The sequence below is a fragment of the Anolis sagrei genome, chromosome 2 (assembly GCF_037176765.1).
Source record: "Anolis sagrei isolate rAnoSag1 chromosome 2, rAnoSag1.mat, whole genome shotgun sequence".
NCBI lineage: Eukaryota > Metazoa > Chordata > Lepidosauria > Squamata > Dactyloidae > Anolis > Anolis sagrei.
The window spans coordinates 9,650,185-9,677,279 of record NC_090022.1 but is presented as its reverse complement, the minus strand read 5'-3'; the positions used below and the strand labels follow the sequence as shown (position 1 = coordinate 9,677,279).

Below are 27,095 nucleotides of genomic sequence, written 5' to 3'. Positions count from 1 at the left end.
GGAAATGCTTTGCTCGCAGCTCAAACTTGATGAGGCACAAAAGAGTTCACACAGGAGAGAAGCCATACCAGTGCCAGAAGTGTGAGAAATGGTATCCTTGGAAGTCATCACTTCTGAGACACCAGAGCAGCCACACAGGAGAGAAGCCATACCAATGCCAGGAGTGTGGGAAATGTTTTACTCAGAGTTCAACCCTTGTGAGTCACCAGAGAATTCATAGAGGAGAAAAACCATCCAAAGAACTGGTACAAATGTAATAAAGTGAATTGTAACAGAGAAATTGCATGTTGTGGACATTCTGGTGCTGTATTGAATGACTATTTATTCAGCATTTCCCAGTGAACACATTGGCTTCAAGTAGCACTTGGCTTGACTGACTCTTAGACAACCCTCTTCTTGGTTTTGAACTCTTTTTCAGTTTTTTGTTTGCCTTGTTTGACCTAGGACTGTTTTGGAGAACTCTTCTGCTTCTCTGGACACCAGTATCACTATGGGACTGGACTGGCTTTCATCTGTTCAGCCTTCATGGGTAAACATCTGATTTCAAACAGGACTGATTGAGAAGTTCTGTGTTAGATTTGGTAGAGTCCACTTTCTTGTCCTTTGAATTCCTAAGTTGAGGCCCTCTTCTCTGGAGCAGCAGAAAGCAGTAAATGAAATGTCACTTATTTTTCAAAAAACAAAACAAAACAAAAAACCGTGTACAGTGTTCCCTCACTTATCGCGGGGTTACGTTCCAGGACCTCCCGCAATAAGTGGAAAACCGCGAAGTAGGGACACTCTATTTATTTTAATATTTATACCTTATTTTAGTAGGTATACACTATTAAGTCTTTATAAACTTAAAATAAAGTGAAGGGAAAGAAGGAAGGAAGGAAGGAAGGAAGGAAGGAAGGAAGGAAGGAAGGAAGGAAGGAAAGGCCCTTCAAGGCTGGAGGGAGGGAGGCAGGGAGGACTGAGGAAGGAAAGCACCTCGGAGAGCAGCAGTCACAAAAACACACAAAACAGTGAAAATACCATGATATATATGTATTTTAAATTAATATTTTTTAAATTCCGCGAAACAGCGAATCTAGTAAACGTGAACCGTGAAGTAGCGAGGGAACACTGTAATTCCATCGGTTGTTCCTCTGGGCTTAGTTTCCAGCTCCTTTGCCACCTTGGTTGCAAATTTCCAGTTTGTGAGTGTTGTCTTTCATCTGGGATTCCAGAATTGAAGACAGTGCTTGGGTTGAGGCCAAGACAAAGGAAAAGATGCTTGCACGGTTATTTCCCTTGATGTACAAATCATATCTCTGTCTAGCATTTACTGTCTGTTTCCATGCTCCTGGCACACATTAAATTTAAAAACCACGAGTCTTGTTGTTATTTTCGAATTAACCATGTTATATATCTTTGATTTTGTTATAGACTAATAATTTGATCTAGGTTCTTGTGGTTTTTTTCGGGCTATAGAGCCATGTTCTAGAGGCATTTCTCTTGACGTTTCGCCTGCATCTATGGCAAGCATCCTCAGAGGTAGTGAGGTCTGATGGAACTAGGACAATGGGTTTATATATCTGTGGAATGACCAGGGTGGGACAAAGAGCTCTTCCCTGCTGCAGCTAGGTGTGAATGTTTCAACTGACCACCTTCATTAGCATTTGAAGGCCTGGCTGATCCTGGGAAAATCTCTTGCTGGGAGGTGTTAATCTGTGCCTGCTTGTTTCCTCTCTGTTGTTTTGCTGTTGTAATTTTAGAGTTTTTTAATACTGGTAGCCAGATTTTGTTCATTTTCATTGTCTCTTCCTTTCTGTTGAAATTGTCCACATGCTTCTGGATTTCAATGGCTTCTCTGTGTAGTCTAACATGGTGGTTGTTGGTGTGGTCCAGCATTTCTGTGTTCTCAAATCATATGCTGTGTCCAGGCTGGTTCATCAGGTGCTCTGCTATGGCTGACTTCTCTGGTTGGAGTAGTCTGCAGTGCCTTTCATGTTCCTTGATGCGTGTCTGGGCGCTGCGTTTGGTGGTCCCTATGTAGACTTGTCCACAGCTGCATGGTATACGATAGACTCCTGCCATATAAAATTTGATCTATTTTGCAAAATTTAAGGCCCTGCATCTTATACATGAAGAAAATAATAGCTTTTAATTGAACTGCACAGAATTATAGAATCAAAGAGTTGGAAGAGACCTCCTGGGCCATCCAGTCCAACCCCATTCTGCCAAGAAGCAGGAATATTGCATTCAAAGCACCCCTGACAGATGGCCATCCAGCCTGTTTCAAAGCTTCCAATGAAGGAGCCTCCACCACACTCCGGGGCATTTGACTCAATTTTTTTGAGTAATGGTCACTCCTTGTGTTGTGAGACATTTTGTTGCCAAATTTGGTGTGATTTCGTTCATTGGTTCTTTTGTTTTTAAGGTACTCATTATGCACAGGGCATTTTTATATATATATAGATAGATTGTGTCAAATACCAATGCCAGGAGTGTGGGAAATATTTTGCTTCCAGTAAAAAAAATATTTAAGAAAAGAAAGAAAAAGAAAAAACCCTCACGCATACCCACTGATTAATTCCCGTTAAGGTTCAGTGGGATTGGGGAGCAAGGGTTTGACAGGGAGAGAAGATATCTGGCTATCTATCTACGTTTCCTGAGAGATGCTCTTTCCCCCTCCTTCCAGTGGAACGCTGGGCAAGGAAGGGTTAAGGGGAGTGAGTGTGGTTCCCAGAGAGGCAGGAAGGAAGTGGCCTTCCTCATACCTTTCCTGTCCCTCTAGGAACCAAACTCCCTCCCCTTAACCCTTCCTTGCATGGCTGGGAGAGAAGAGTTCTCCCTGTTGGCCACGCCTTCTTCCTCTCCTCTTTTCCTCTCCTCCTCCTTCTGGTGAGTCTTCTTCCCATTCCTTCTCCAAAGGGCCGAAGAGGGGCTGAAGCCCAACACAACTGGAGGGAGGGATGAAGTAGGCCCAGGCCTCATTCACTCCCAGGTTGGCCTTCTACACACTCACCGTGTCAGTGTGTGCAGTGATACAATACAGAATCCTAGAGTTAAAAGAGACCTCATGGGCCATCCAGTCCAACCCTTCTGCCAAGAAGCAGGAAAATTGCATTCAAAGCACCCCCGACAGATGGCCATCCAGCCTCTGTTTAAAAGCTGGTGTCCAATTCTTGGCACCACAATTGAAGAGAGAGATTGACAAGCTGGAATGTGTCCAGAGGAGAGCGACTAAAATGATCAAGGGTCTGGAGAACAAGCCCTATGAGGAGCGGCTTAAGGAGCTGGGCATGTTTATCCTGAAGAAGAGAAGGCTGAGAGGGGATATGATGAGAGCCATGTATAAATATGCGAGAGGAACCCACAGGGAGGAGGGAGCAAGCTTGTTTTCTGCTTCTCTGGAGACTAGGACGCAATGGAACAATGGCTTCAAACTTCAACAGAGGAGATTCCATCTGAACATGAGGAAGAACTTCCTGACTGTGAGAGCCGTTCAGCAGTGGAACTCTCTGCCCCGGAGTGTGGTGGAGGCTCCTCCTTTGGAAGCTTTTAAACAGAGGCTGGATGATTTGAATGCAATATTCCTGCTTCTTGGCAGAATGGGGTTGGACTGGATGGCCCATGAGGTCTCTTCCAACTCTTTGATTCTATGATTCTATAAATAAGGAGCCTCTACCACACTTCGGGGCAGAGAGTTCCACTACTGAACAACTCTCACAGTCAGGAAGTCCTCTGCTCCCTGGACTGATAATAACCACCCTGTCAATATCTCAGTTATAGAGTTGGAAGAGACCTTTTGGGCCATCCAGTCCAACCCCTTTTTGCAAAGAAGCAGGAAAATTGGATTCAAAGCACCCCCGACAGATGGCCATCCAGCCTCTGTTTAAAAGCTTCCAAAGAAGGAGCCTCTACCACACTTCAGGGCAGAGAGTTCCACTACTGAACAGCTCTCACAGTCAGGAAGTCCTCTGCTCCCAGGACTGATAATAACCATCCTGTCACTATCTCAGTTATAGAGTTGGAAGAGACCTTTTGGGCCATCCAGTCCAACCCCTTTCTGCCAAGAAATAGGAATATTGCATTCAAATCACCCCTGACAGATGGCTATCCAGCCTCTGTTTAAAAGCTTCCAAAGAAGGAGCCTCTACCACACTCTGGGGCAGAGAGTTCCACTGCTGAACAGCTCTCACAGTCAGGAAGTTCTTCCTCATGTTCAGGTGGAATCTTCTTTCTTGTAATTTGAAGCCATTGTTTACTTGTCTTAACGTATTATCCCCTACAAACCATCAAGGGTGTTAAGATCTTCCAGAGAGGCCCTGCTCTTGGTCCCGCCACCTTCGCAGTCGCGTCTGGTGGGGATGAGAGACAGGGCCTTCTCTGTGGTGGTGCCCCGGCTATGGAACTCTCCAAAATGAAAATCGATCTGCCACCTCCCTTGTGATCTTTAGGAAGCAAGTGAAATCTTGGCTGTGGAACGATGCATTTGCAGAATGATGGCTGAGACCGGTAATTGACTTGACCACAATGTGCGGACTGAGTTGGACGTTGTATTATCTTGGCGAACTGGTTTTATATGTATTTTATCTTATTGTATTTTTATGCACTGCTATGTATTATGTTTAAATGGTTTTATTGTTAGCATTGAATCCTTGCTGTGAACTGTTTTGAGTCCCCCGACAGAGGTTAGAGAAGAACGGTATACAAAAGTTTTAAATAAATAAATAATGAATAAATAAATTGTTCTGCGTCCTAGTCTTTAGGGCAGCAGAAAACAAGCTTGCTCCCTCCTCCCTCTCTCACATATTTATACATGGCTATCATGTCTCCTCTCAGCCTTCTCTTCTCCGGGTTAAACATGCCCAGCTCTTTAAGCCGCTCCTCATAGGGCTTGTTCTCCAGATCCTTGATCATTTTAGTCACCCTCCTCTGGACACATTCCAGCTTGTCAATATATCTCTTCAATTGTGGTGCCCAGAATTGGACACAGTATTCCAGATGTGGTCTCACCAAGGCAGAATAGAGCATGGGTAGCATGACTTCCCTAGATCTAGACACTAGGCTCCTATTGATGCAGGCCAAAATCCCATTGGCTTCTTTAGCTGCAGCATTACATTGTTGGCTCATGTTTAACTTGTTGTCCACAAGGACCCCAAGATCTTTTTCACGCGTCCTGCTCTCGAGCCACGTGTCCCCCATTCTGTATCTTTACATTTCGTTTTTCCTGCCAAAGTGGAGTATCTTGCATTTGTCCCTGTTGAACTTCATTTTGTTAGTTTTGGCCCATCTCTCTAATCTGTCAATATCGTTTTGAATTCTGCTCCTGTCCTCTGGAGTATTGGCTATCCCTCCCAATTTGGTGTCGTCTGCAAACTTGATGATCCTGCCTTCTAGCCCTTCGTCTAAGTCATTAATAAAGATGTGGAACAGATTCTCCGATGCTTGTCTCCCCTTTTTCTTGTCCAGACAAAGTCTCTGTTGGAGTTGATTCTATGGAAACCATGTCATTGCTGAGCCGCCTTCTTGTCGCTCTTGATGTGCTTTTGATTTCTGCAGACTTTCTTTTTCTAATCGTTGTTTATAAGGTAGATATTTTCTTTTAGGTGTTCTCAGTTGTGGAAACTCCTGTTGTGGTTTTGTCAATGCAAGTGTTTCGTTGTAACCGCTCTGAGTCGCCTAAGGGCTGAGAAGAGCGGTATACAAATGAAGCAAATAAATAAATAAATAAAACATTCTTTGGTATTTATTCCATACTCTCATCAATGAATTTCCTATTTCATGTTTCTTAAAATTGGAGTCCGATTGCATTTTATCATAAATCACTCGGGACTGAATGGGAGCTCAATGGGAGGTCAGGTGAGGCCAGGTGGGCCTGGAGGCTGGAAAAGCAGAGGCCCAAGTGGAAGGAGGGCCCAGCATTACCTGGCTCTGAAATAAATGCAGGGCTTTTTTTTTTTTTTTTTGCTCTCCAAGAAAATGTCTCCCAAACCCTGTTGTCAAATTCTGTGTTTCTTTTACAGAGGAAATGTGACCGTTGCCTGACAATTTTGGAGTAGAATCTGTTCAGTTGTGAGAAGAGGGAGGAAAAGCATCTTGGATACGGTTGTGTTCTTCGTTAGAGTGCCTCCAACATGGAGAGACCCAACTCCCCTGAACCTCAAGCAGGCAGTATCCCTGGGAGCAGAGGGGAATCCTGGGAAGGAACTACGCAGACGTCCCTGAATGCGCACACAGAGCGCCAGTGCTTCAGGCATTCCTCCTTCCGAGAGGGCGAGGGACCCAGAGAGGTTTGCAGCCGCCTCCACTCTCTCTGCCGCCAGTGGCTGAAGCCAGAGCAACACACCAAGGCGGAGATGCTGGACCTGGTGATCCTGGAGCAGTTCCTGAGCATCCTGCCCCCAGAGATGGGGAGCTGGGTCCGAGAGTGTGGGGCAGAGACCTCTTCCCAGGCGGTGGCCCTGGCAGAAGGCTTCCTCCTGAGTCGGGCAGAGGACGGGAAGCAGGAAGGACAGGTGAGAGCATTGCCTCTTGGGTTCCCTCACTTTGGGACTGATGGAGAGATTGAATGTACATCCTGCCTTCCTTCCAAGATGGGACTGATGTGAGGGAGAAACCGGACTCTGCTCCCTCGGCCTCTTTTCCCACCTGCTCTGCCCCTCCTACTCTTACCTCCATATTTACTCCATATTCAGTTGCACCTCTGTTCAGATTTGTTGACTCCAGATATCACATTGAAAGTGTGGAAAGTGGCCAATCTCAGAATGCAGTCTCTGCACATTTGGAAAAAAAAAATCCTTTTCTAATCTTTCTCCATACTACTTCTGAAATTCTCTGTGTTCTTTCAGGCCCAAAATAACTACATTGAAGTCCAGCCTGATCTCTCTGCATCAGAGAAATCTTCATCAGGCACCACCCAGAGCCTTCAGCAGAAAGAGTTCAAACAGGAAGGAGATGGGGCTGCAGCCTTGGAGGGTAAGAAGGAACCTTTCTGGGAGTTTTGGGGTTTTATGCCAGTGAAAATTCCCCTTCAGGGAATCCACAATCGGTTTGAGCTTGAGAAGGTGCATATGCAGGATTGTTTGGCCTTGAGATGAGGATATAGGTATGGAATGGATAAAAAGTGGTGAGGCTAATGTCAGTATTGTAGAGATAGGAAAAGCTGAGCTCATGAATGCAGTTAAAGTATTAATGGAAGTTGTGTGGGTGTGGGGTGAGGAAAGAAAAGAGTGAACCAAACTAAGATATGTCAGATGAATGAGTGGATAATATAGAAGGGAGGAAGAGTGAGGAGGAGGAGGAGGAGGAGGAGGAGGAGGAGGAGGAGGAGGAGGAGGAGGAGGAGAAGAAGAAGAAGAAGAAGAAGAAGAACAACAACAACAACAACAACAACAACAACAACAACTTTATTTTTCTACCCCACCTCCATCTCCCCGAAAGGACTTGGGGCAGCTTACATGGGGCCAAGCCCAAAGCAAAATACAATTAAAAGCAAGCAATAACAAATTTAAACAGTATAAAACAACATTAAACAGTGTAACAATAATAACAAGCATCAAAAGCAACAGCAGACTCATTTTGGAGGCGGGGGGGGGGGGGGGAGGACCACTATGCGAGCTGGTTAAAGGATAAGGTGGTTCAATAAGATGGATAGCAATGTATAATAGCATAGGAAATAACATGGAAACAGAGCAATTTAACAGGATTGATTCAATTTAAACTTAAGGATATATATAGTAATGTAATATTGGAATTCAAAATCAGGCCATAATTCAGGTCCTGATATAAGTCATTTATCATAGGAGTTGTCAATCGAATGTACAACGAAATATCCGCATCTTTAATTCCTTACGGAACGGGATAGGGAGGGTGCCAGTCTAATCTCCCTGGGGAGGAAGTTCCAGAGAAGAGGGGCCACTACTGAGAATACCCTTTCTCTCGTCCCCACCAACTGCGCCTGAGACGGGCGTGGGAGCAAGAGAAGAGCTTCCCTGGAAGATCTTAAGGACTGTGTGGGTTCGTAGGGGACGATGCGGTCTCGAAGATATGCAGGCCCTGAACTGTTTAGAGCTTTATAGGTAATATCCTGCACCTTGAATTGGGACCGGAAACTTATCGGCAGCCAGTGGAGCTGTTTAAACGAGGGTTGACCGCTCCCTGTAACTTGCTCCAGTTAACAATCTGGCCGCCGACTTTGCACTAGCTGTAGTTTCTGAACCATCTTCAAGGGCAGCCCAACGTAGAGTCCATTATAGTAGTCCATCTTGAGGTAACTAAGGCATTGACCAGCATGGTTAAGTCAGACGTCTCGACGTACGGTCGCAGCTGGTGCACAAGTTTTAACTGTGCAAAGGCCCTCCCGGCCACCGCTGACACCTGAGCATCTGGTCCAGGACTCGAGAGGCTTCCTTGGATTTTGGTGGAAAGGAGTAATAGAGTTGTGCGTCATCTGCATAGAGATGACAACGAACTCCAAAACTCTGGATGATCTCGCCCAGCGGTTTCATGTAGATATTAAAAAGCATGGGGGAAAGAATAGAACCTATTCGGGTCAAAGGCCATGGATCTGAACAGGTATCCCCCAACTTCACCAACTGGGTGCTGCCCTCCAGAAAAGAATGGAGCCACTGCAATGCAATAATAATAATAATAATAATAATAATAATAATAATAATAATCCTTTATTTATACCCCTCTACCATCTCCCGGTGGGTTAAAGCACTGAGCTGCTGAGCTTGTTGATCGAAAGGTCGCAGGTTCGATTCCGGGGAGCGGCGTGAGCTTCCGCTGTCAGCCTTAGCTTCTGCCAACCTAGCAGTTTGAAAACATGCAAATGTGAGTAGATCAATAGGTACCGCTCCGGTGGGAAGGTAACGGCGCTCCATGCAGTCATGCCGGCCACATGACCTTGGAGGTGTTTACGGACAACGCTGGCTCTTTGGCTTAGAAATGGAGATGAGCACCACACCCCAGAGTCAGACATGACTGGACTTAATGTCAGGGGACTACCTACCTACCATCTCCCGAAGGACTTGGTGCGGCTTACAAGAGGCCGAGCCCAGATACATCAGTAAAAAAGTAACAACAGTAATACAGACAATAAATAAACTCATAAACAAAGCAATAAACAGTAACAATAACACCACGACGCATTAAAAACCTATGGCAGGGCCAAATGTAATAATTAAAATTTTTAAAATGCTGGGCATGACAAGGTGACATATAACTAGGATAGGTATTTGGAGAGAGATGGAGCGAGCAGACAATCCTAGATCATTAGTAAAGTGCGTTTAGGGACATGTTGCTTAGGGTTTCCTTATTCTGGGAAGGCACACTGGAACAACCACGTTTTCAGGCTCCTCTTAAAGACCCATTCTGGAGAGCCGCCCCAGAAGGATACCATGATCAACGATATCGAAAGCCGCTGAAATGTCCAAGAGAACCAACAAGGACACATTCCCTCTGTCAAGTTCTCTGCGGAGGTCATCCACCAAGGCGACCAAAGCCGTCTCTGTACCGTAGCCAGGCCTGAAACCAGACTGCAATGAATCCACATAATCGGTTTTGTCCAAGAATCCTTGGAGCTGAGAGGCCACCACTCACTCCAGAACCTTGCTCAAAAATTGAAGATTTTAAATTGGCCCGTAGTTATTCAATGAGGAGTCAAGGGTTGCCTTCTTCAAGATTGGTCTTACTATTGCCTATTGTAGGCAAGATGGAATTTGTCCCTGATCCAGCGAAGTGATTATAATCCTCGCAAACCTTGCAGCTGAGAAGCAACCACTCACTCCAGAACCTTGCTCAGAAAAGGGAGATTTGAAATTGGCCGGTAGTTGTTCAGAATTGATGAATCAAGAGACGCCTTTTTAAAGAGCAGTCTCACGACTGCCTGTTTTAGGCATGGTGGAAATAGGAAGGCTTGTGGAAATGTCATAAATGAATGACATGTATGGAATAAATGTACAAAATCTAATTGTATAACACATAATAATCATCATCATCATCTTTTTTAAAAAAAAGATGAGTAGATAGGTAGGCATTTGGTTGCAAAATGTGTAATTTCAGTGTGATTTGCAGTTTTCTTTCTTGCAATACTTCTACATTTGCATTCTGTTGGGTGGGACTGAAAAATCAGCCTTTCAATATCTTCCTGGGGAGGATCCGAAGCTAAGATGAGCCTGAAATTAAGCTGGAAGACAAACAGACAACCAACAGTAACTTTAGTCAATTGCAATACCAAGCCCAGGACTTGCTTCAATCTAACCTCTTCACAGCACTGGTTGAGAGAAAAAGTCTTAAACTCCAAAATGTGACATATTCCTGGGCTGGAGAATGCTCCCGTGTTCATTATGATTATTATGATTATTATTATTATTATTATTATTATACTTTATTTGTACCCCGCTAGCATCTCCCGAAGGACTCGATGCGGCTTACAAAGGCCAAGGCCTCAACACACAATACAACAATACAAACCAAAGGCAAATTAAAAACAATTAAAGCAATATAAACAACAAGCAATAAACAATACACTAAGACACAATAAAACTGGGCCGGGCCAGAGTTATGGGTACAGGATTAAAAGTGCTGATGTGACAGGTTGTATATAAGGCATTATAGGGCAAGTGCAGTGTGCAGTGTGCGGCAGTCTTAGTTTTAATAAAGTGCTTATGGGACTTGGTATTGGAGATTTCCTATTCTGGGAAGGCACATCGGAACAGCCAGGTCTTCAGGTTCTTTCTAAAGACTGCCAGGGTAGGGGCCTGTCTAAGAACTTTGGGGAGGGTGTTCCAGAGTCGGGGGGCCACCACAGAAAAGGCCCTGTCTCGTGTCCCCACCAGATGCACTTGCGACGCAGGCGGGATCACGAGCAGGGTCTCTCCAGCTGACCGAAGTGAACGCGTGGGTTCGTAGATGGAGATGCGGTCACGCAGGTAGGATGGTCCCAAACTGTTCAGGGCTTTGTAGGTAAGCACCTGCACCTTAAATTGGACTCGGAAAATAAACGGCAGCCAGTGGAGTTCCTTGAACAGGAGAGTTGACCTCTCTCTGTAAGGGGCACCAGTTAACATCCTGGCCACTGCTCGTTGGACCAGTTAGAACTTCCGAGCCGTTTTCAAGGGCAGCCCCATGTAGAGCGCATTGTAGTAGTCCAATCTGGAGGTGACCAAGGCATGGACCACCCCGGCCAGATCAGCCTTCGCGAGGTATGGTCGCAGTTGGCGCACGAGTCTCAATTGTGCGGAAGCCCTCCCAGACACCACCAACGTCTGAGCCTCAAGCGTAAGCGATGAATCCAAGAGGACTCCCAAGCTGCGGACCTGTGACTTCAGGGGGACTGTAACCCCATCCAGCACAGGTTGCCACCCTATACCCCGGTCAGGTTTACGAACGACCAGAAGGACCTCTGTCTTGTCGGGATTGATCTTCAGCTTGTTCCTCCTCATCCAGATAGACACAGCGGCCAGGCACTCGTCCAGCATCCGAGAGGCCTCCTTGGAATTGGGTGGAAATGAGTAATAGAGTTGTGTGTCATCTGCATAGAGGTGGCACCTAACTCCAAAACTCCAGATGACCTCTCCCAGCGGTTCATAGGGTCGTTTCCTCATAGGTTTCTTTATAGACTGTAATTGTAACCTCTGAGGCATGTTTATGTGATCAGCTTTCCACCCCTTGCTCTCTCTCTCTCTCTCTCTCTCTCTCTCTTTCCCCCAGGGGCTGGAATGAGGTTGTTGGCAAACCCACAGTCGTTTCTTTCCATTTGTGATGGAGTGGAACTGAATCAGGTAAGCAGAACGGTTCCTGGGAGAGGAGGAATGTAGATGCCTGGGGATCATTTTTTCCAGGCTTAATCCTCAAACATCTCTTCAAACAGAAAAGATTGAACGGGAGATCCTTAAAAGTGAGATACTGAAGGCACAATTGCAAACAGTGCCAACAAGAAGGGGGGAAAATAGGAGAAATCTAAAGATACCAGAATAAATGTCTAAAGAACTTCCAGCCGAGTTAAGATTTAAAAGGGATGTGTTCAAGAAATGGAAGAATGGGGGGCGGGAATCCCCAAAGAAGGGTTCAAATGAACTAACCAGCATAAGGTGGGAAAAGGCCTGACAAGCTAAAGCAGAAAATGGGCTCAGACTTGCCAGAGAGAATAAAAACAATGAAAGGGGGGTTCCTTGGTTGTGTCAGTAAAAGAAGGAAAAAAGAGCAATCAGTAGGGTCTTCTCAACAGTCTCCCTTCCTGAGCTAGCCGGGGTGGTCTCGGGGTTGGCCTTGGAGTCTCAACAGCTAATAGTGCTGGGAGATTTCAACATCCATGCTGAGACTACCCAGTCAATAGTGGCTCGGGGCTTCATGGCCTCCATGACAACCACGGGCCTGTGCCAGGTGGTGTCTTGCCCTACCTTTGCTGCTGGACACACTTTGGACCTTGTTTTCTGTGCAGGATGGGATGGTGGGGATGGGATGGTGGTGATGGTGGTGTGGAGGAACTGGCCACCATTCCGTTGTCATGGACCAATCACTACCTGGTCAGGTTTAGACTTGCTGGGACTCCAAACCTCTGCAGGGGTGGGAGACCGATTAAGACGGTCCATCCCAGGAGGCTTATGGATCTGGATGGGTTCCTGATGGCTCTTGGAGACTTTCCTGTCACCTTGGCAGGCAATTTTGTTGAAGCCCTGGCTGACCTCTGGAATGGGGAACTGGCCGGGGTGGTGGACTCAATCGCTCCTGAACGTCCCCTCTCATGGAGCAGAGCCAAAGCAACCCCTTGGTTTTGCAAGGCATTGGTGGAAATGAAGCAAGTGGAGGAGCTGGCCACAGTTCTGTTGTCATGGACCAATCACTACCTGGTCGGGTTTAGACTTGCTGGGTCTCCAAACCTCTGCAGGGGTTTGGAGGCTTATGGATCCGGATGGATTCCTGACAGCTCTTGGAGACTTTCCTGTCACCTTATCAGGCAATTTGGTTGAAGCTCTGGCTGACCTCTGGAATGGGGAATTGGCTGGGGTGGACACAATCGCTCCTGAAGGTCCCCTCTCATGGAGCAGAGCCAAAGCAGCCCCTTGGTTTTGCAAGGCATTGGTGGAAATGAAGCAAGTGAGATGGAGACTAGAGCAACGTTGGCAGAGAATTCAAAAACAGATTTGACTGAGCTAGCAATGCGATGCAGCAGCTGAGAAGCCTTAAAAGGAATGTAGTATCTACGTTAAGAAGAAGAATAACAACAACTTTATTTTTCTACCCTGCCGCCATCTCCCCAGGAGACTTACATGGGGCCAAACCAGGCAACATATAGATTAAAAGCAAAAACAACAGCAAATTACAAATTAAAATAGCACAAACAGCATAACAGTAATAAACAAGTATCAAGCAACAGTAAACTAATTTTGGAGGGGGGAAGGAGGCCAACATACGAATTGATTAAAGGGTAAATAGTTCAATAAGGTGGATAGGAACATATAATGGCACAGGAGATATCATGGAATCAGAGCAATTAAACAGAATCAGGATCAACTCAGTTTAACTTACATATATCAATAATGATGAATAATGATGTAAGAGAAGTCACGGTGAGCTTCTTTCTGCTTTGGTGAGGCCTCACCTGGAATATCACTGAGTCCAGTTCTGGGCAACACAATAAGAGCTGGAACATGTCCAGACTCCATTTCTGATTCTAGATATCAATGAAGAAATCGTTCTTAATTGTGATCAACCAGATGTCTGTACAAAGCTTTCAACGGCGGCATGGAGGCCTTCGCCCTTTCCCTTTCAAACAACCAACAGGAATGTAAATCAGCTTCAAAGCGTTTCATGTAATTCTTTTTCTTGATTTCCCTTATGTGAGAAGGATTTGTTTTCTTTTCCCACCAGGGCCCAATCACCTTTGAGGACGTGGCTGTCCGTTTCTCCCCGGAGGAGTGGGTTCTCCTGAGCCCTGATCAGAAAGTCTTGCACGCGCAAGTAATGGAGGAGGTTCGTGGGATGGTGGACTCTCTTGGTAAGGCTCCCTCACTGGTGGGGATTTCTATTTCAAAGGTGCAGCATTCCTGGTGAGAGCAGAATCCTAAATCATCCCAGTCTCCGAGAGTTCTCAAGGCGGCGCGTATGTTAGAAATAGATGACATCAGAGCAATATTGACTTGGTGCCTGAGCCACAGCACTCTTAGCACTAATTCAGATTCCATTGGGAATGTTGTCAAGCATTTTAGAATGGCTGTGGATAGTGAGATCCAAGCCACTATGGGTTTAGCCTGGTGAGAAAAAGAAGCCAATATTCCAGAATAAATCTCACCAAGTTGAAGCAGAAGTCACCGAGGTATTTATTTCCGTTCCAGCTGGAAAATGATGACGGCTGCATTAATTTGCTGAAGAAACCGCCATGTTTTTTGGGTAGAAAAATATAGAATATATAGTATTCCATTCAAATTTCCCTGTGCCACCCCTTGAGTTGGTTTCGCTGTGATTGTCTGAGACATCAGTGGGCCAGGAGGGGCGGCTGGGGGAGGAGGTGCCTCCTCCAATCAGAGCACAAGCCCCGCTTCGGCTGCTCAGCCAATGAAAGGGAGGTGGGCAGAAGAGAAAACAATTAATGTGTAAAGAATAGAATTATGAATGGCCTTTTCTGCACACATATGATAGGTGATCAAGGCAGATAGCTTGATCCCTCCAGTCTTGATCCTGACTATTGTCCTGAGTTTCTGAATCAACATCTTTGTCTGGCCCCGAAGAGCCAGTTCCATTGTCACAAAGTCCTGCAATATTGATTTGTTGATAAGATCTGGGATTTCTCTCTTGGGATGGGGGAATTCACTTACTTACTTAGGCAAGCCCTCTTGGATCGAGTCAGATTGTCTTCCAGGTTCGTTGTACTGGCGGTGGTTATGTAGGTGTACTGTGGAGCCATATTCTTGACTTGCATGTTCTCCTGCAGTGAGGGCATTGATTTCCACGTGGGGGGCGGTTCCGGACGGGGTTGGCTTGACGTACCTTCCTCTTGGCATGTTTCTCTCTTTTCCCCTCCATTCCTGCCTCTTCAAAGTCTACAGCACTGCTGGTCACAGCTGACCTCCAGCTGGAGCGCTCAAGGGCCAGGGCTTCCCAATTCTCTGTGTCTATGCCACAGTTTTTAAGGTTGGCTTTGAGCCCATCTTTAAATCTTTTTTGTTGTCCTCCAACATTCCATTTTCCGTTCTTGACTTCGGAATAGAGCAATTGCTTTGGAAGATGGTGGTCGGGCATTAGGACAATGTGGCCGGTCCAGCGGAGCTGATGGCGGAGGACCATCGCTTCAGTGCTGGTGGTCTTTGCTTCTTCCAGCACGCTGACATTTGTCCACCTATCTTTCTAAGAGATTTCCAGGATTTTGCGGAGGTCATGCTGATGGAATCGTTCTAGGAGTTGCTTGTGACGTCTGTAGACAGTCCACGTTTCACAGGCATATAGCAGGGTTGGGAGGACAATAGCTTTATAAACAAACACCTTGGTCTCCCTACGGTTGTCCCGCTCCTCAAACACTCTCTGCTTCATTTGGAAAAATGCGACACTTGCAGAGCTCAGGCGGTGTTGTATTTCAGTGTCAATGTTTGATTTTTGTGGAGAAGACTGCCAAGGTAGCGGAAATGATCAACATTTCCTAATGTTGCATCATTAAGCAGTATTTCTGGCATTGGAGAGGGATTGGCTGGTGACTGCTGGAAGAGCACTTCGGTTTACTTGATGTTCAATGACAGGCCAAGCTTCCCGTATTCTTCTGCAAAGGTGTGTAGAGTGGCTTGTAGATCTTCTTCTGAATATGCACAGATGACGTTGTCATCAGCATATTGGAATTCTATAACATGTTGTTGTAACCTTGGATTTGGCTTTTGGTCTGCTGAGGTTAAATAGCTTGCCATCTGTCCGATAGATGATAGGGGAATGGCACAGTGGGGGAGAAGCGGCGACAGTCACCTTTTCCTCTCAGTTCGGGAAGTGTCCTTTGTGTCAAGTATCTCAGAAATAAGTACAAAGTTATAAAATATTATTTAGTTGGCATTTCCCCTTTTGTTAGCCTCAGAGAAGAGGCTTTGGGATCCCATTGTTTGAGAATCCTTCTACAGATTGGCCAAAATTTAACTCTTATTACATCATTCCAGACTGGTGTCCTAGGCAAAACTATGAATTCCTTGATTATAAACTATCCATATTGTGGGGGAGGGGGATCATGTTTGACACCAGGAAGATTTCCATAACTGGAATCAAGTCCAAGTGTACTCCTTGGCAGTAATGGGGCTCCCTGGAAAACCTCTCAAGAGTGATCACCCCAGATCAGTCACACTATCTCTCTCTCTGTATCTCTGTGAGTGTGTGAGAGAGAGATTGGCAGGGGAGTGAGTTGGAAAGCAGATTTCCAATAAGTAACCCAGCAAACCTCTCCTGACTTCAGGCACACATTTCCAGCCCCTGGTTTTGCATCCTGTGTGCCTTGGACGGCTTGGAAAGCCACTACGTACCTGAAGCCAAAAGGAGTCTGGAAAATGATGGGAAAAAGTGGCTTTGCACAAGCCGACTTGCTCTTGATGTCTGCTGACATGCTTCTTCCCAGTAACTCCAGCTCCCTGGAAATCTATTAAGAGCTATCGCCCAGATTGATTGGCGGGAGAGTGGGGCCGGGGAATGGAGCATCAAGAAGAACACAGACACGGCTATATATCTTCTTATCGGGATCATATTCAGTCTTGTTTTCCTCCCAGCCAGGCAGTCTAGCCTCTGCATGCCCGAAGGCCAGGCTCTCTTTTTGTATGCTGCCTCTCCCAGCACGCAAACTGTCCCTAGCCTCAGTCATTCGCAAGATGGTGACCTGCAACATAATGTGTTCTATGTTCTGTGCTTGTGAATGATTAGGGCTCTGGACGGTTTTGTTTACAGTCACATGGGGAGAGAGAACTGGAGGTTGGGGGAGAGAAAGCAAAAGAAAGGAATGATTGTGAAATGGGTGGTAGCAAGGTAAAGGTTTAGCTAGAGGAAGGAATTGAATGTGAAGGGAAAAGGGAGAAGGAGACTGAATTAAAAAAAAACATACCTGACTGAGCAACAGGTATACTCTGGAACACATGTTACTTACTCACCTTTAGAGGCTCCAGGCAGTCAAACAGTGTCAATCCTTACTGCACAAGAGGTGGGGAGAGGACACAGTTTATATCTTAGACTCCTTATCACTCACACTGAGGAATGATTGTTTCTGTCCTTCTTCTTCACAGCAGATAACTGGAAGAAGAACAATGTATACACCAAACGCAGTAAGAACTTTTGGCACAATGAGGACCTTTCTACACACCAGCAAACCCACAGTGAAGATGGAGGTTCTGCTAGAGAAAGGCCCTACAAATGCAAAGTATATGGAGAGAAGCAATACCAATGCCAGGAGTGTAGGAAATGTTTTGCTCAGAGTTCATCCTTGGTGAGGCACAAAACACTCCACACAAGAGAGAATCCATACCAATGCCAGCAGTGTGGGATATGTTTTGCTGACAGTTCAGCCTTGGTGAGCCACAAAAGAGACCACACAGGAGAGAAGCGATACCAATGTCAGGAGTGTGGGAAATGTTTTGCTGACAGTTCAGCCTTGGTGAGGCACAAAAGACTCCACACTGGAGAGAAGCCATACCAATGCCAGGAGTGTGGGAAATGTTTTACTCAGAGTTCAGGCTTGGTGAGCCACAATAGACTCCACACAGGAGAGAAGCCATTCCAATGCCAGGAGTGTGGGAAATGTTTTACTCAGAGTTCAACCTTGGTGAACCACAAAAGACTCCACACAGGAGAGAAGCCTTACCAATGCCAGGAGTGTGGGAAATGTTTTATTCGGAGTTCAGCCTTGGTGAACCACAAAAGACTCCACACAGGAGAGAAACCATACAAATGCCAGGAGTGTGGGAAATGTTTTTCTAACAGTTCAGCTTTGGTGAGCCACATAACACTCCACACAGGAGAGAAGCAATACCAATGCCAGGAGTGTGGGAAATGTTTTGCTCACAGTTCAGACTTGGTGAGGCACAAAAGACTCCACACAGGAGAGAAGCCATACCAATGCCAGCAGTGTGGGGCATGTTTTTCTGACAGTTCAGCCTTGGTGAAACACAAAAGAGTCCATACAGGAGAGAAGCCATACCAATGCCAGGAGTGTGGGAAATTTTTCGCTGACAGTTCACACTTGGTGAGCCACAAAAGAATCCACACAGGAGAGAAGCCATACCAATGTCAGCAGTGTGGGACATGTTTTGCTGAAAGTTCAGCCTTGATGAAGCATAAAAGAGTCCATACAGGAGATAAGCCATACAAATGCTATGAATGTGGGAAATGTTTCGCTAACAGTTCACCCTTTATGTACCACAAAAGAATCCACACAGGAGAGAAACCATACAAATGCTATGAATGTGGGAAATGTTTTGCTTCCAGTTCAGACTTGGTGAAGCACAAAAGAGTCCACACAGGAGAGAAACCATACAAATGCCATGAATGTGGGAAATGTTTTGCTGACAGTTCAGCCTTGGTGAAACACAAAAAAGTCCACACAGGAGAGAAGCCATAACAATGGCAGCAGTGTGGGAAATGTTTTGCTCACTGTACAGAAGTTTAACTGTATTGGTGTTTAGATTGGCTGCAGTAATGCTGGAGCGGCCTAAGTCAGAGGAGTGCGTTGCCATGGAGACGATACTGTAGAGAGAGAAGTGGGAGGAGCTTAGAGGGGAGAGTTTGAAAAACGACAGTTTATGTTCAGTTAGGGTTTTGGAGTCGGAGTTAGCAGTTGAGAGAGAGAGATTGGGAAGTAGAGAAGCAGTTTTTGTGAATAGTCAGAGGTTTCTTCAGTTTAGGAAGGCTGAAGGGGAAACCTAATAAGTTTCATTAGTTAGAGAGGACTAAGAGAAGCTTGTTTAGATCACTAGTTAGAAATGAACTAGAGATCTGGGGTTTGATCACGGAAGGATCAAACAGGAAGGCTATTCACCTCAGGAAACATGGTTTAAGAAAGTGCTTCACCACAGTAAAAGTCAATTACAAGTTGTAACATCCAGAAGTGTGAACTGTATTGCAACCAAGTTACATGTAAAGTTCTCAAAGTATTTCCAAGTTTATCAACAGCCTGCAACCATACGCTTTGTTCAAAATAAACTTGTTCTCTTTTGTTTGAAGACTGCCTCATCTCCATTAATTCTGCGTCCAGTGTGCCATATCTCCCAATAATACCTCACATCACACATTGGTGGCACCATTAAGAGAAATAAATAATAAATCGTCCCTCCTCTCTCCTAATTCGTTACACTCACAATTCATACTTTGTGAGTCACAAAAGAGTCCACACAGGAGAGAAGCCATACAGATGCAATGAATGTGGGAAATGTTTTGCTTCCAGTTCAGCCTTTCTGATGCACAAAAGACTCCACACAGGAGAGATGCCATAGCAATGCCAGGAGTGTGGGAAATGTTGTACTCAGAGTTCATATCTGGCAAGTCACCAGAGAATTCATAGAGGAGAAAAACCATCCAAACAGCTGAGACAAAAGTAAAAAGAAAAAAGAAAAAAAGAATAGCAACAGGGAAATTGCATATTTGGACATTCTGGCCCTATAGACTATACATTCACCATTTTCCAATGAACCTGTGTGATTTCCCTTGGCTTCACCTAGCACTTGGCTTGACTTTGGACTGATTTCTTAGACAATTCCCTTCTTGGTTTCAAAGTCTGTTCAGGTTTTTTGCTTTGTTTGACTTGAGACTGTTGTGGAGAATTCTTTTGCTTCTCTTGGTAAACATCTGATTTCAAACAGGACCATTTGAGAAGTTCTGCCTAAGATTTGGCAGAGTCCACTTTCTTGACCTTTGAATTCCTAAGTTGAGGTCCTCTTCTCTGGAGCAGCAGAAAGCAAGCTCCCTGTGACAATCCTTCAGAGGGTTAAATACGATTGCCATGTCACTTATTTTAAAAATGAACCAGATGTAACTCCATTGGTTGTTCCTCTGGGCTTAGTTTCCACCTCCTTTACCACCTTGGTTGCTAATTTCCAGTTTGTGAGTGTTGTCTTTCATCTGGGATTCCAGAACACAATGCTTCTGTTGAGGCGAAGCCAAAGGAAAAGGTGCTTGCACGGTTATTTCCCTTGATGTGCAAATCGTATCTCTGGCTGGCATTTACTGTCTGTTTTCCCTGCTTCTGACACACACACTTTTAATTCACATTACATTGAAAAACACAAGTCTTGTTGTTATTTTAGAATTATCAATGTTATATATCATTGATTTTGTTATAAACAATGCGAATTTGATCTATTTTGCAATATCTAAGTCCCTGGGTTTTATATTAAGGGAATAATAGCGTTCAATTGAACTGCACAGAAGCCTAGGATATATAGCGCTTTCTAGTGTCGTTCTCCATATGGGAAGTTTCAGATAGTTTTAACCTATTTTAACTGAGGGTTTTAATGTCCTACAAAGTAGGACTTGTGTTCCAGTTTGGGCTGTTTATAATGGTTTTGTTTTATATTGTGTTTTTTAATGCTGCTGTGAATTTCCTTGAATCTGTTGAAAAACGGCGATATAGAAGCTTTCCAAATAAATAAATAAGTTTGTCTGTAGCGTAAGAAAAACAACAGCGTTGGAATAATTAATACAAGCTTCCCAACTAGCCACTTCCAAGTGCTTGGGGAAATTGTAAAGAGATTACTATTATTTATTATTTATTTATTTACTGTACTTGTATACCGCTGTTTCTCAGCCTAGCTGGCGACTCAACGCGGTTTACAACAAAATACCAAATACAATAGTCAACAGTATACAATTTAAAACCATAAAAACATAATACACAATATTGGTACATCAATAACAATCCAATGCATCTCCTGACTAAAATCGTGATCCAGTTTCATCGTCCATATTACCAATCCTTTAATCATCACATTCATTGCACCGAATTAACCAAATGCCTGTCCGAACATCCAGGTTTTTAATCTTCTTCGGAACACCATCAGCGAGGGGGCTGATCTTACCTCCATGGGAAGGGCGTTCCATAGTCGAGGGGCCACCACAGAATACTATATTTATGCACATCTATGGCACACCTTTTTAGGCTAAATGACTCCAGAATTGCAGATAGTTCTTCTGTTGAGGCCAAGCCATCACCGAAGGCCTTCTCGGTGGTGGCCCCCCACCTGTGGAATTCGCTCCCCGGGGAAATAAGGTTATCTTCCTCCCTCCTCTCCTTCAGAAAGACGTTAAAAACGTAGATGTGGGACCTTTGGCTAACTATGCTGACATTGAAAATTGCTTTGGTAATGGACTACGGACAAGCTTTTCTTTTTCTTTTCCAAAATTTTATTTTTGTAACTTCCAAATATCACCCTAAAGAATCATAGAATCATAGAATCAAAGAGTTGGAAGAGACCTCATGGGCCATCCAGTCCAACCCCCTGCCAAGAAGCAGGAATATTGCATTCAAATCACCCCTGACAAATGGCCATCCAGCCTCTGCTTAAAAGCTTCCAAAGAAGGAGCCTCCACCAACCTCCGGGGCAGAGAGTTCCACTGCTGAACGGCTCTCACAGTCAGGAAGTTCTTCCTAATGTTCAGATGGAATCTCCTCTCTTGTAGTTTGAAGAGCAAATGGAATGTAATTGAGTCCTTTCCCCTGCCAGCACTCCAGACTACATGACCCAAGCAAACCCCGCTCAATAAATATATATTGCTCTATACTGCACAGAATGATTTCACCCCCTCTTGAATATCAATAATAATAAAAAGCTTTCCACGGGAGGTAAAGTGGAGTTCAAATCTCAGCATTCCCAAAGAACCACCAGAAACTCTTTGGATATGAATAGATACATATTTTGAGTTTTGTAAAGGTCACGAAATTGAAATAAGGAACCCAAAGCAGTCCATTGCTGCAAGGACTATTCAACACTCGTTCCTGATGCTTCAGATAGACCCAGTTTCATCCAAAAACAGAGGGGTATCTATTTAGACCAGTGTTTCCCAACCTGGGGGTCGGGACCCCTGGGGGGGGGGTCGTGAGGGGATTTCAGAGGGGTCGCCAAAGACCATCAGAAAACATAGATTCCTAATGGTCTTAGGAACCCCTTTAGCAGAGAAGGCTGAAGATCTCTCCACCTGTCCTTCTCTTCCTTTTTGGAAACAGATGGCGAATCCTTCCATCAAAAGCCTTCCTCTGCTGTGATTGGCTGGCCTGTCACCCAAGGGGAGGGCTGTTTCTGAGCCTCCAAATGGGGAGGGGAGAGCAGGCATGCACATGTGCAGTTGAAGGGGAGCATGCAAGGCTGGAGGGAGGCTTGCTCCATTGACTCCCTTCAAGACATGCGGGTTCTGTGTCAGAAGTTTGGCCCAATTCTACCTTTGGTGGAGTTCGGAATGCTCTTGGATTGTAGGTGTACTATAAATCCCAGCAATTACAACTCCCAAATGTCTAGGTCTATTTCCCCCAAAATCCACCAGGATTCACATTTCGCCATATTGAGTTTTCGTGCCAAGTTTGGTCCAGATCTATCATTGCTTGAGTCCACAGTGCTCTCTGGAGGTATGCCCTTCCACAAACACCAGTATCATCTTCCGTTCATGTTCCCAGCATATTCCCAGCAGAACTTCCTGACTGTGAGAGCCGTTCAGCAGTGGAACTCTCTGCCCCGGAGTGTGGTGGAGGCTCCTTCTTTGGAAGCTATTAAACAGAGGCTGGATGGCCATCTGTCAGGGGTGATTTGAATGCAATATTCCTGCTTCTGACTGTGAGAGCCGTTCAGCAGTGGAACTCTCTGCCCCGGAGTGTGGTGGAGGCTCCTTCTTTGGAAGCTATTAAACAGAGGCTGGATGGCCATCTGTCAGGGGTGATTTGAATGCAATATTCCTGCTTCTTCGCAGGGGGTTGGACTGGATGGCCCATGAGGTTTCTTCCAACTCTTGGATTCTATGATTCTATGACCGCATCTATGTATATGACCCCACACAATCCCTTCAGTCATCCGGGGAGGCCCTGCTCTCGATCCCAGCAGCATCGCAGGCGCGGTTGGTGGGGACGAGAGAGAGGGCCTTTTCGGTGGTGGCCCCTCGACTCTGGAACGCACTCCCTAAAGACATCAGACAGGCTCCAACTTTGGCAGTCTTCAGGAGGAGTTTGAAGATGTGGCTGTTCCAGTGTGCCTTCCCGGAATAATGATCCCATTGCACTTTGTCCTCCAAAGCACTTTACCTTTTTCGAAGTCTTCTCGTATGCCCTTCCAAAAACACCAGTATCATCTTCCGTTCATGTTCCCAGCATATTTCCCATTTTAACTCTACATTTGGCCTTCCCACTGTTTTTAATTGAGTGTTGTTTTACTGATAGTGTTGTTTATCTTATTGTCTATGTTTTTAAATTGCTTGTATTGTTGTTTTATTGCTGTATTATTGTGTTTGGGCTCGGCCTCATGTAAGCCGCACCGAGTCCCCTGGGGAGATGGTATTTATTTGTCGTGTCAGAACAACCAGTCTAACAGAACAAAGCAAACAAACAGAAAAATACACAACTTTGAGTTTGGTAGCTGGTTAAATGTCCTTTGACCAGTATCTGGCCACTTGGAGTGCTTCCGGTGTTGCTGCAAGAAGGTCCTCCATTGTGCATGTGGCAGGGCTCAGGTTGCATTGCAGCAGGTGGTCAGGGGTTTGCTCTTCTCCACACTCACATGTCGAGGATTCTACTTTGTAGTCCCATTTCTGAAGGTTGGCTCTGCATCTCGTGGTGCCAGAGCACTGTCTGTTCAGCGCCTTCCAAGTCGCCCAGTCTTCTGTGTGCCCAGGGGGGAGTCTCTCATCTGGTATCACCCACGGATTGAGGTGCTGGGTTTGAGCCTGCCACTTTTGGACTCTCGCTTGCTGGGGTGTTCCAGCGAGTGTCTCTGTAGATCTTAGAAAACGATATCTAGATTTAAGTCGTTGGCGTGCTGGCTGATATCCAAACGGGATGAGCTGGAGATGTCTCTGCCTTGGTCCTTTCACTATTGGCTGCCACTTCCCGGCAGATGTCAGGTGGTGCAATACCGGCTAAGCAGTGTAATTTCTCCAGTGGTGTAGGGCGCAGACACCCTGTGATAATGCAGCATGTCTCATTAAGAGCCACATCCACTGTTTTAGTATGGTGAGATGTGTTCCACACTGGGCATGCATACTCAGCAGCAGAGTAGCACAGCGCAAGGGCAGATGTCTTCACTGTATCTGGTTGTGATCCCCAGGTTGTGCCAGTCAGCTTTCGTATGATATTGTTTCTAGCGCCCACTTTTTGCTTGATGTTCAGGCAGTGCTTCTTGTAGGTAAGAGCACGGTCCAGAGTGACTCCCAGGTACTTGGGTGCGCTGCAATGCTCCAGTGGGATTCCTTCCCAGGTGATCTTCAGAGCTCGGGATGCTTCTCTGTTCTTGGCACATGTCTGTGTTTTTGATGGGTTAGGGATCAGCTGGTTTTCCCTGTAGTAGGCAGTAAGAGCACCTAGAGCTTCGGAGAGCTTCTGTTCTACAGTCTCAAAGCTCCCTGCTTGAGCAGTAATGGCACGATCATCATGGTAGCGGGGTAAAAATAAAGTAAAAGGTGAACTACAGCTCCAGATCTCAAGGTCAATGCCCACCAAACCCTTCCAATATTCTCCGTTGGTCATGGGAGTTCTGTGTGCCAAGTTTGGTTCAGTTCCATCGTTGGTGGAGTTCAGAATGCTCTTTGATTGTTGGTGAACTATAAATCCCAGCAACGACCACTCCCAAATAGCAAAATCAATCCCAACCTCACCAGCATTCAAATTTGGCCATATAGGGTATTTGTGCCAAATTTGGTCCAGTGAATGGAAATACAAAATTGCAGTTATGAACTAGCAACAAAAATAATGTTATGGTTGGGGTCTTGAGAAACCGTATTAAGGGGTCGCGGAATTAGGAAGGTTGAGAAACACTGATTTAGACAATCAAGTCGCCCCACCCGCAGCCAGGGGAGCTGTCGCTTTCATCCTTCATCTGCGACACTGATGAAGTACTTCTGCATTCCCCGCTTTGCTGGAGTCTTTTTCATGGCCTCATAAATGAGTTAATTTAGCCTCCCCACACTTTAAGGTGGTACCTAATTTTCCTACTTGACAGATGCAACTGTCTTTCGGGTTGCAAAGGTCGACAACAGGCCACACAATTGGTTGGAAACCCACTCCAACCCGGGCTGGCTTCGAACTCATGACCTTTGGTCAGAGTGATCTTAATGCAGCTGACACTCCGCCAGCTGCGCCACAATCCCGGTGCGAGCCCCACTGGCTTGCCTCTTCTGGTCACCTTTTCAGAGAGCTTTTGTCCTTTCTCTGATGGCTTCCCCTGTTTTGGCCCCACAGACACTGCATAGGTCAGCCATTGGGCCCCATTTCTGCTGCTCTTGTTGACCCAGTGAGATAACCATTGGCTTATCTCTTCTACTCACCTTTTGTTGCTTTCTTTTGTAGCTTTCCCTGTTTGGGCCCCATTAACATTGCATAGGGTGGCCATTTTGATTTTGGGCCTAGCGACATGGCCAGAAAGAAGCCTGCCTGGTAGTATGGTGGCCATTTTGTTTTTCATAGCTTTGCTTGGCAGGGTGGCCATTTTGATTTTGGGCCTAGCGACATGGCCAGAAAGAAGCCTGCCTGGTAGTACGGTGGCCATTTTGTTTTCCATAGCTTTGCTTGGCAGGGCGGCCATTTTGATTTTGGGCCTAGCGACATGGCCAGAAAGAAGCCTGCCAGGTAGTGTGGCGGCCATTTTGTTTTCCATAGCTTTGCTTGGCAGGGCGGCCATTTTGATTTTGGGCCTAGCGACATGGCCAGAAAGAAGCCTGCCTGGTAGTGTGGCGGCCATTTTGTTTTCCATAGCTTTGCTTGGCAGGGCGGCCATTTTGATTTTGGGCCTAGCGACATGGCCAGAAAGAAGCCTGCCTGGTAGTGTGGCGGCCATTTTGTGTTATCCTTATTGAAGCCTGGTCTTGTTCTGGCAACCATTTGGTTCCATTACGCTTCTCCTTTGCATTGCACCTGGCAGACAGTGCCATGATTGGGGCATAATGGGCCACTTTGGAATTGACTTCCTTTCCCTGTTTTTCTTTTTTCTAGCATAGTACGGCTTCTTCCAGAAAGTGTCAGAGAGAACCGAAGGAGAAAAGGGCCTGCCATGAGGGCCCAGCCAAACAGCCTCTTCCATGGGAGACCCTAACTGAGGAGGGCACAGCTGCCGGTAAGGGGGCTGGTACATTGCCGCAAAATGGGGGGGGGGATCTGAAAGGAGGCCTGGTTCCCCTCCTCAGGCTTTGAGCCGGGTGCCAGATTTGGCAGTCATTTAACAGCATGGTGTCACCTCGCCTAAGGGCCCCAGTGGATTGCTGGAGACAGCACTCAGGTGTTGTGGTTCCATCACCATCTGGTGTTTGTAGCCAGCCTGGGCAAGGAGGGCCTTCACTGGCCAATGTGGGGGTTGCTCCTCAACCCATGGAACAGGTGACATTCTCATCAGGTAGGGAAGAGCAGGGAACCCCAGGACAACGGGAATGGTTTGAGCTACAGGGGGACTTGGCTATCCAGCAAGGGGCCGCCATGGTGGCTGGAGCAGTTTCCCAACGAGAGGGGGCTCTGGTGCTTGAGCAGGTAAGCACTGTTGGGCCCCCTGAACACTTTCCAAAGTGTCTGGTTGTGATCCCCAATCGTGCCAGTCAACTTTCATATAATACTAGCTGTCCCCTGCCACGCATTGCTGTGGCCCAGTCTGTTGATCTGGAAAATAAAGTAATGAGAAAGTGTAATTTCTTGATGCTGGTGGGTAAACAGTATTTCTTGCTGTTTCTTTGTCAGTGTTGATGTGGAAAGTGTCTGGTTTGCCCACGCTGGAACATCCAAGATATCACTGTCCTTCTTTAAGGATCCCTTTCAAATCTACGATACTATATTTGTGTGTGTGTGTGTGTGTGAATCATATCTACCTACCTACCTATCTATCTCTATCTCTATCTATCTATCTATCTATCTATCTATCTATGGCTGGATGGCTCTTAGTCAGGAGGACTTTGATTATGTTTTCTTGCCCTGATGAAGGGAGTTGGATTAGATGGCCTTG

At 45.8% G+C, this 27,095-nt stretch overlaps 2 protein-coding genes across 2 annotated transcripts in view; both read left to right on the top strand.

Moving 5' to 3' along the window:
* Nucleotides 1-27,095, top strand: part of LOC132765774 (zinc finger protein 850-like) — a 1,095,673-nt gene that overhangs the window by 997,713 nt on the left and 70,865 nt on the right. The window lies entirely within an intron of this gene.
* LOC132766049 (zinc finger protein 678-like) lies at nt 2,780-19,916 on the top strand. Its single transcript, XM_067465270.1, has 6 exons — nt 2,780-2,868; nt 5,997-6,488; nt 6,822-6,948; nt 11,689-11,759; nt 13,849-13,975; nt 17,214-19,916. Exons 2-6 carry the CDS (start codon nt 6,108-6,110, stop codon nt 18,542-18,544), a joined length of 2,037 nt encoding a protein of 678 aa, XP_067321371.1. The 5' UTR covers nt 2,780-2,868; nt 5,997-6,107; the 3' UTR covers nt 18,545-19,916.

What these genes read in the sequence shown, in the direction of transcription:
- LOC132766049 (XM_067465270.1), top strand. Translation starts at nt 6,108, where the DNA reads ATGGAGAGACCCAACTCCCCTGAACCTCAAGCAGGCAGTATCCCTGGG. An exon ending in ATGGAGTGGAACTGAATCAG is followed by an intron (nt 11,760 to 13,848) that starts GTAAGCAGAACG and finishes TTTTCCCACCAG; the next exon opens with GGCCCAATCACCTTTGAGGA. An exon ending in TGGGATGGTGGACTCTCTTG is followed by an intron (nt 13,976 to 17,213) that starts GTAAGGCTCCCT and finishes TCTTCTTCACAG; the next exon opens with CAGATAACTGGAAGAAGAAC.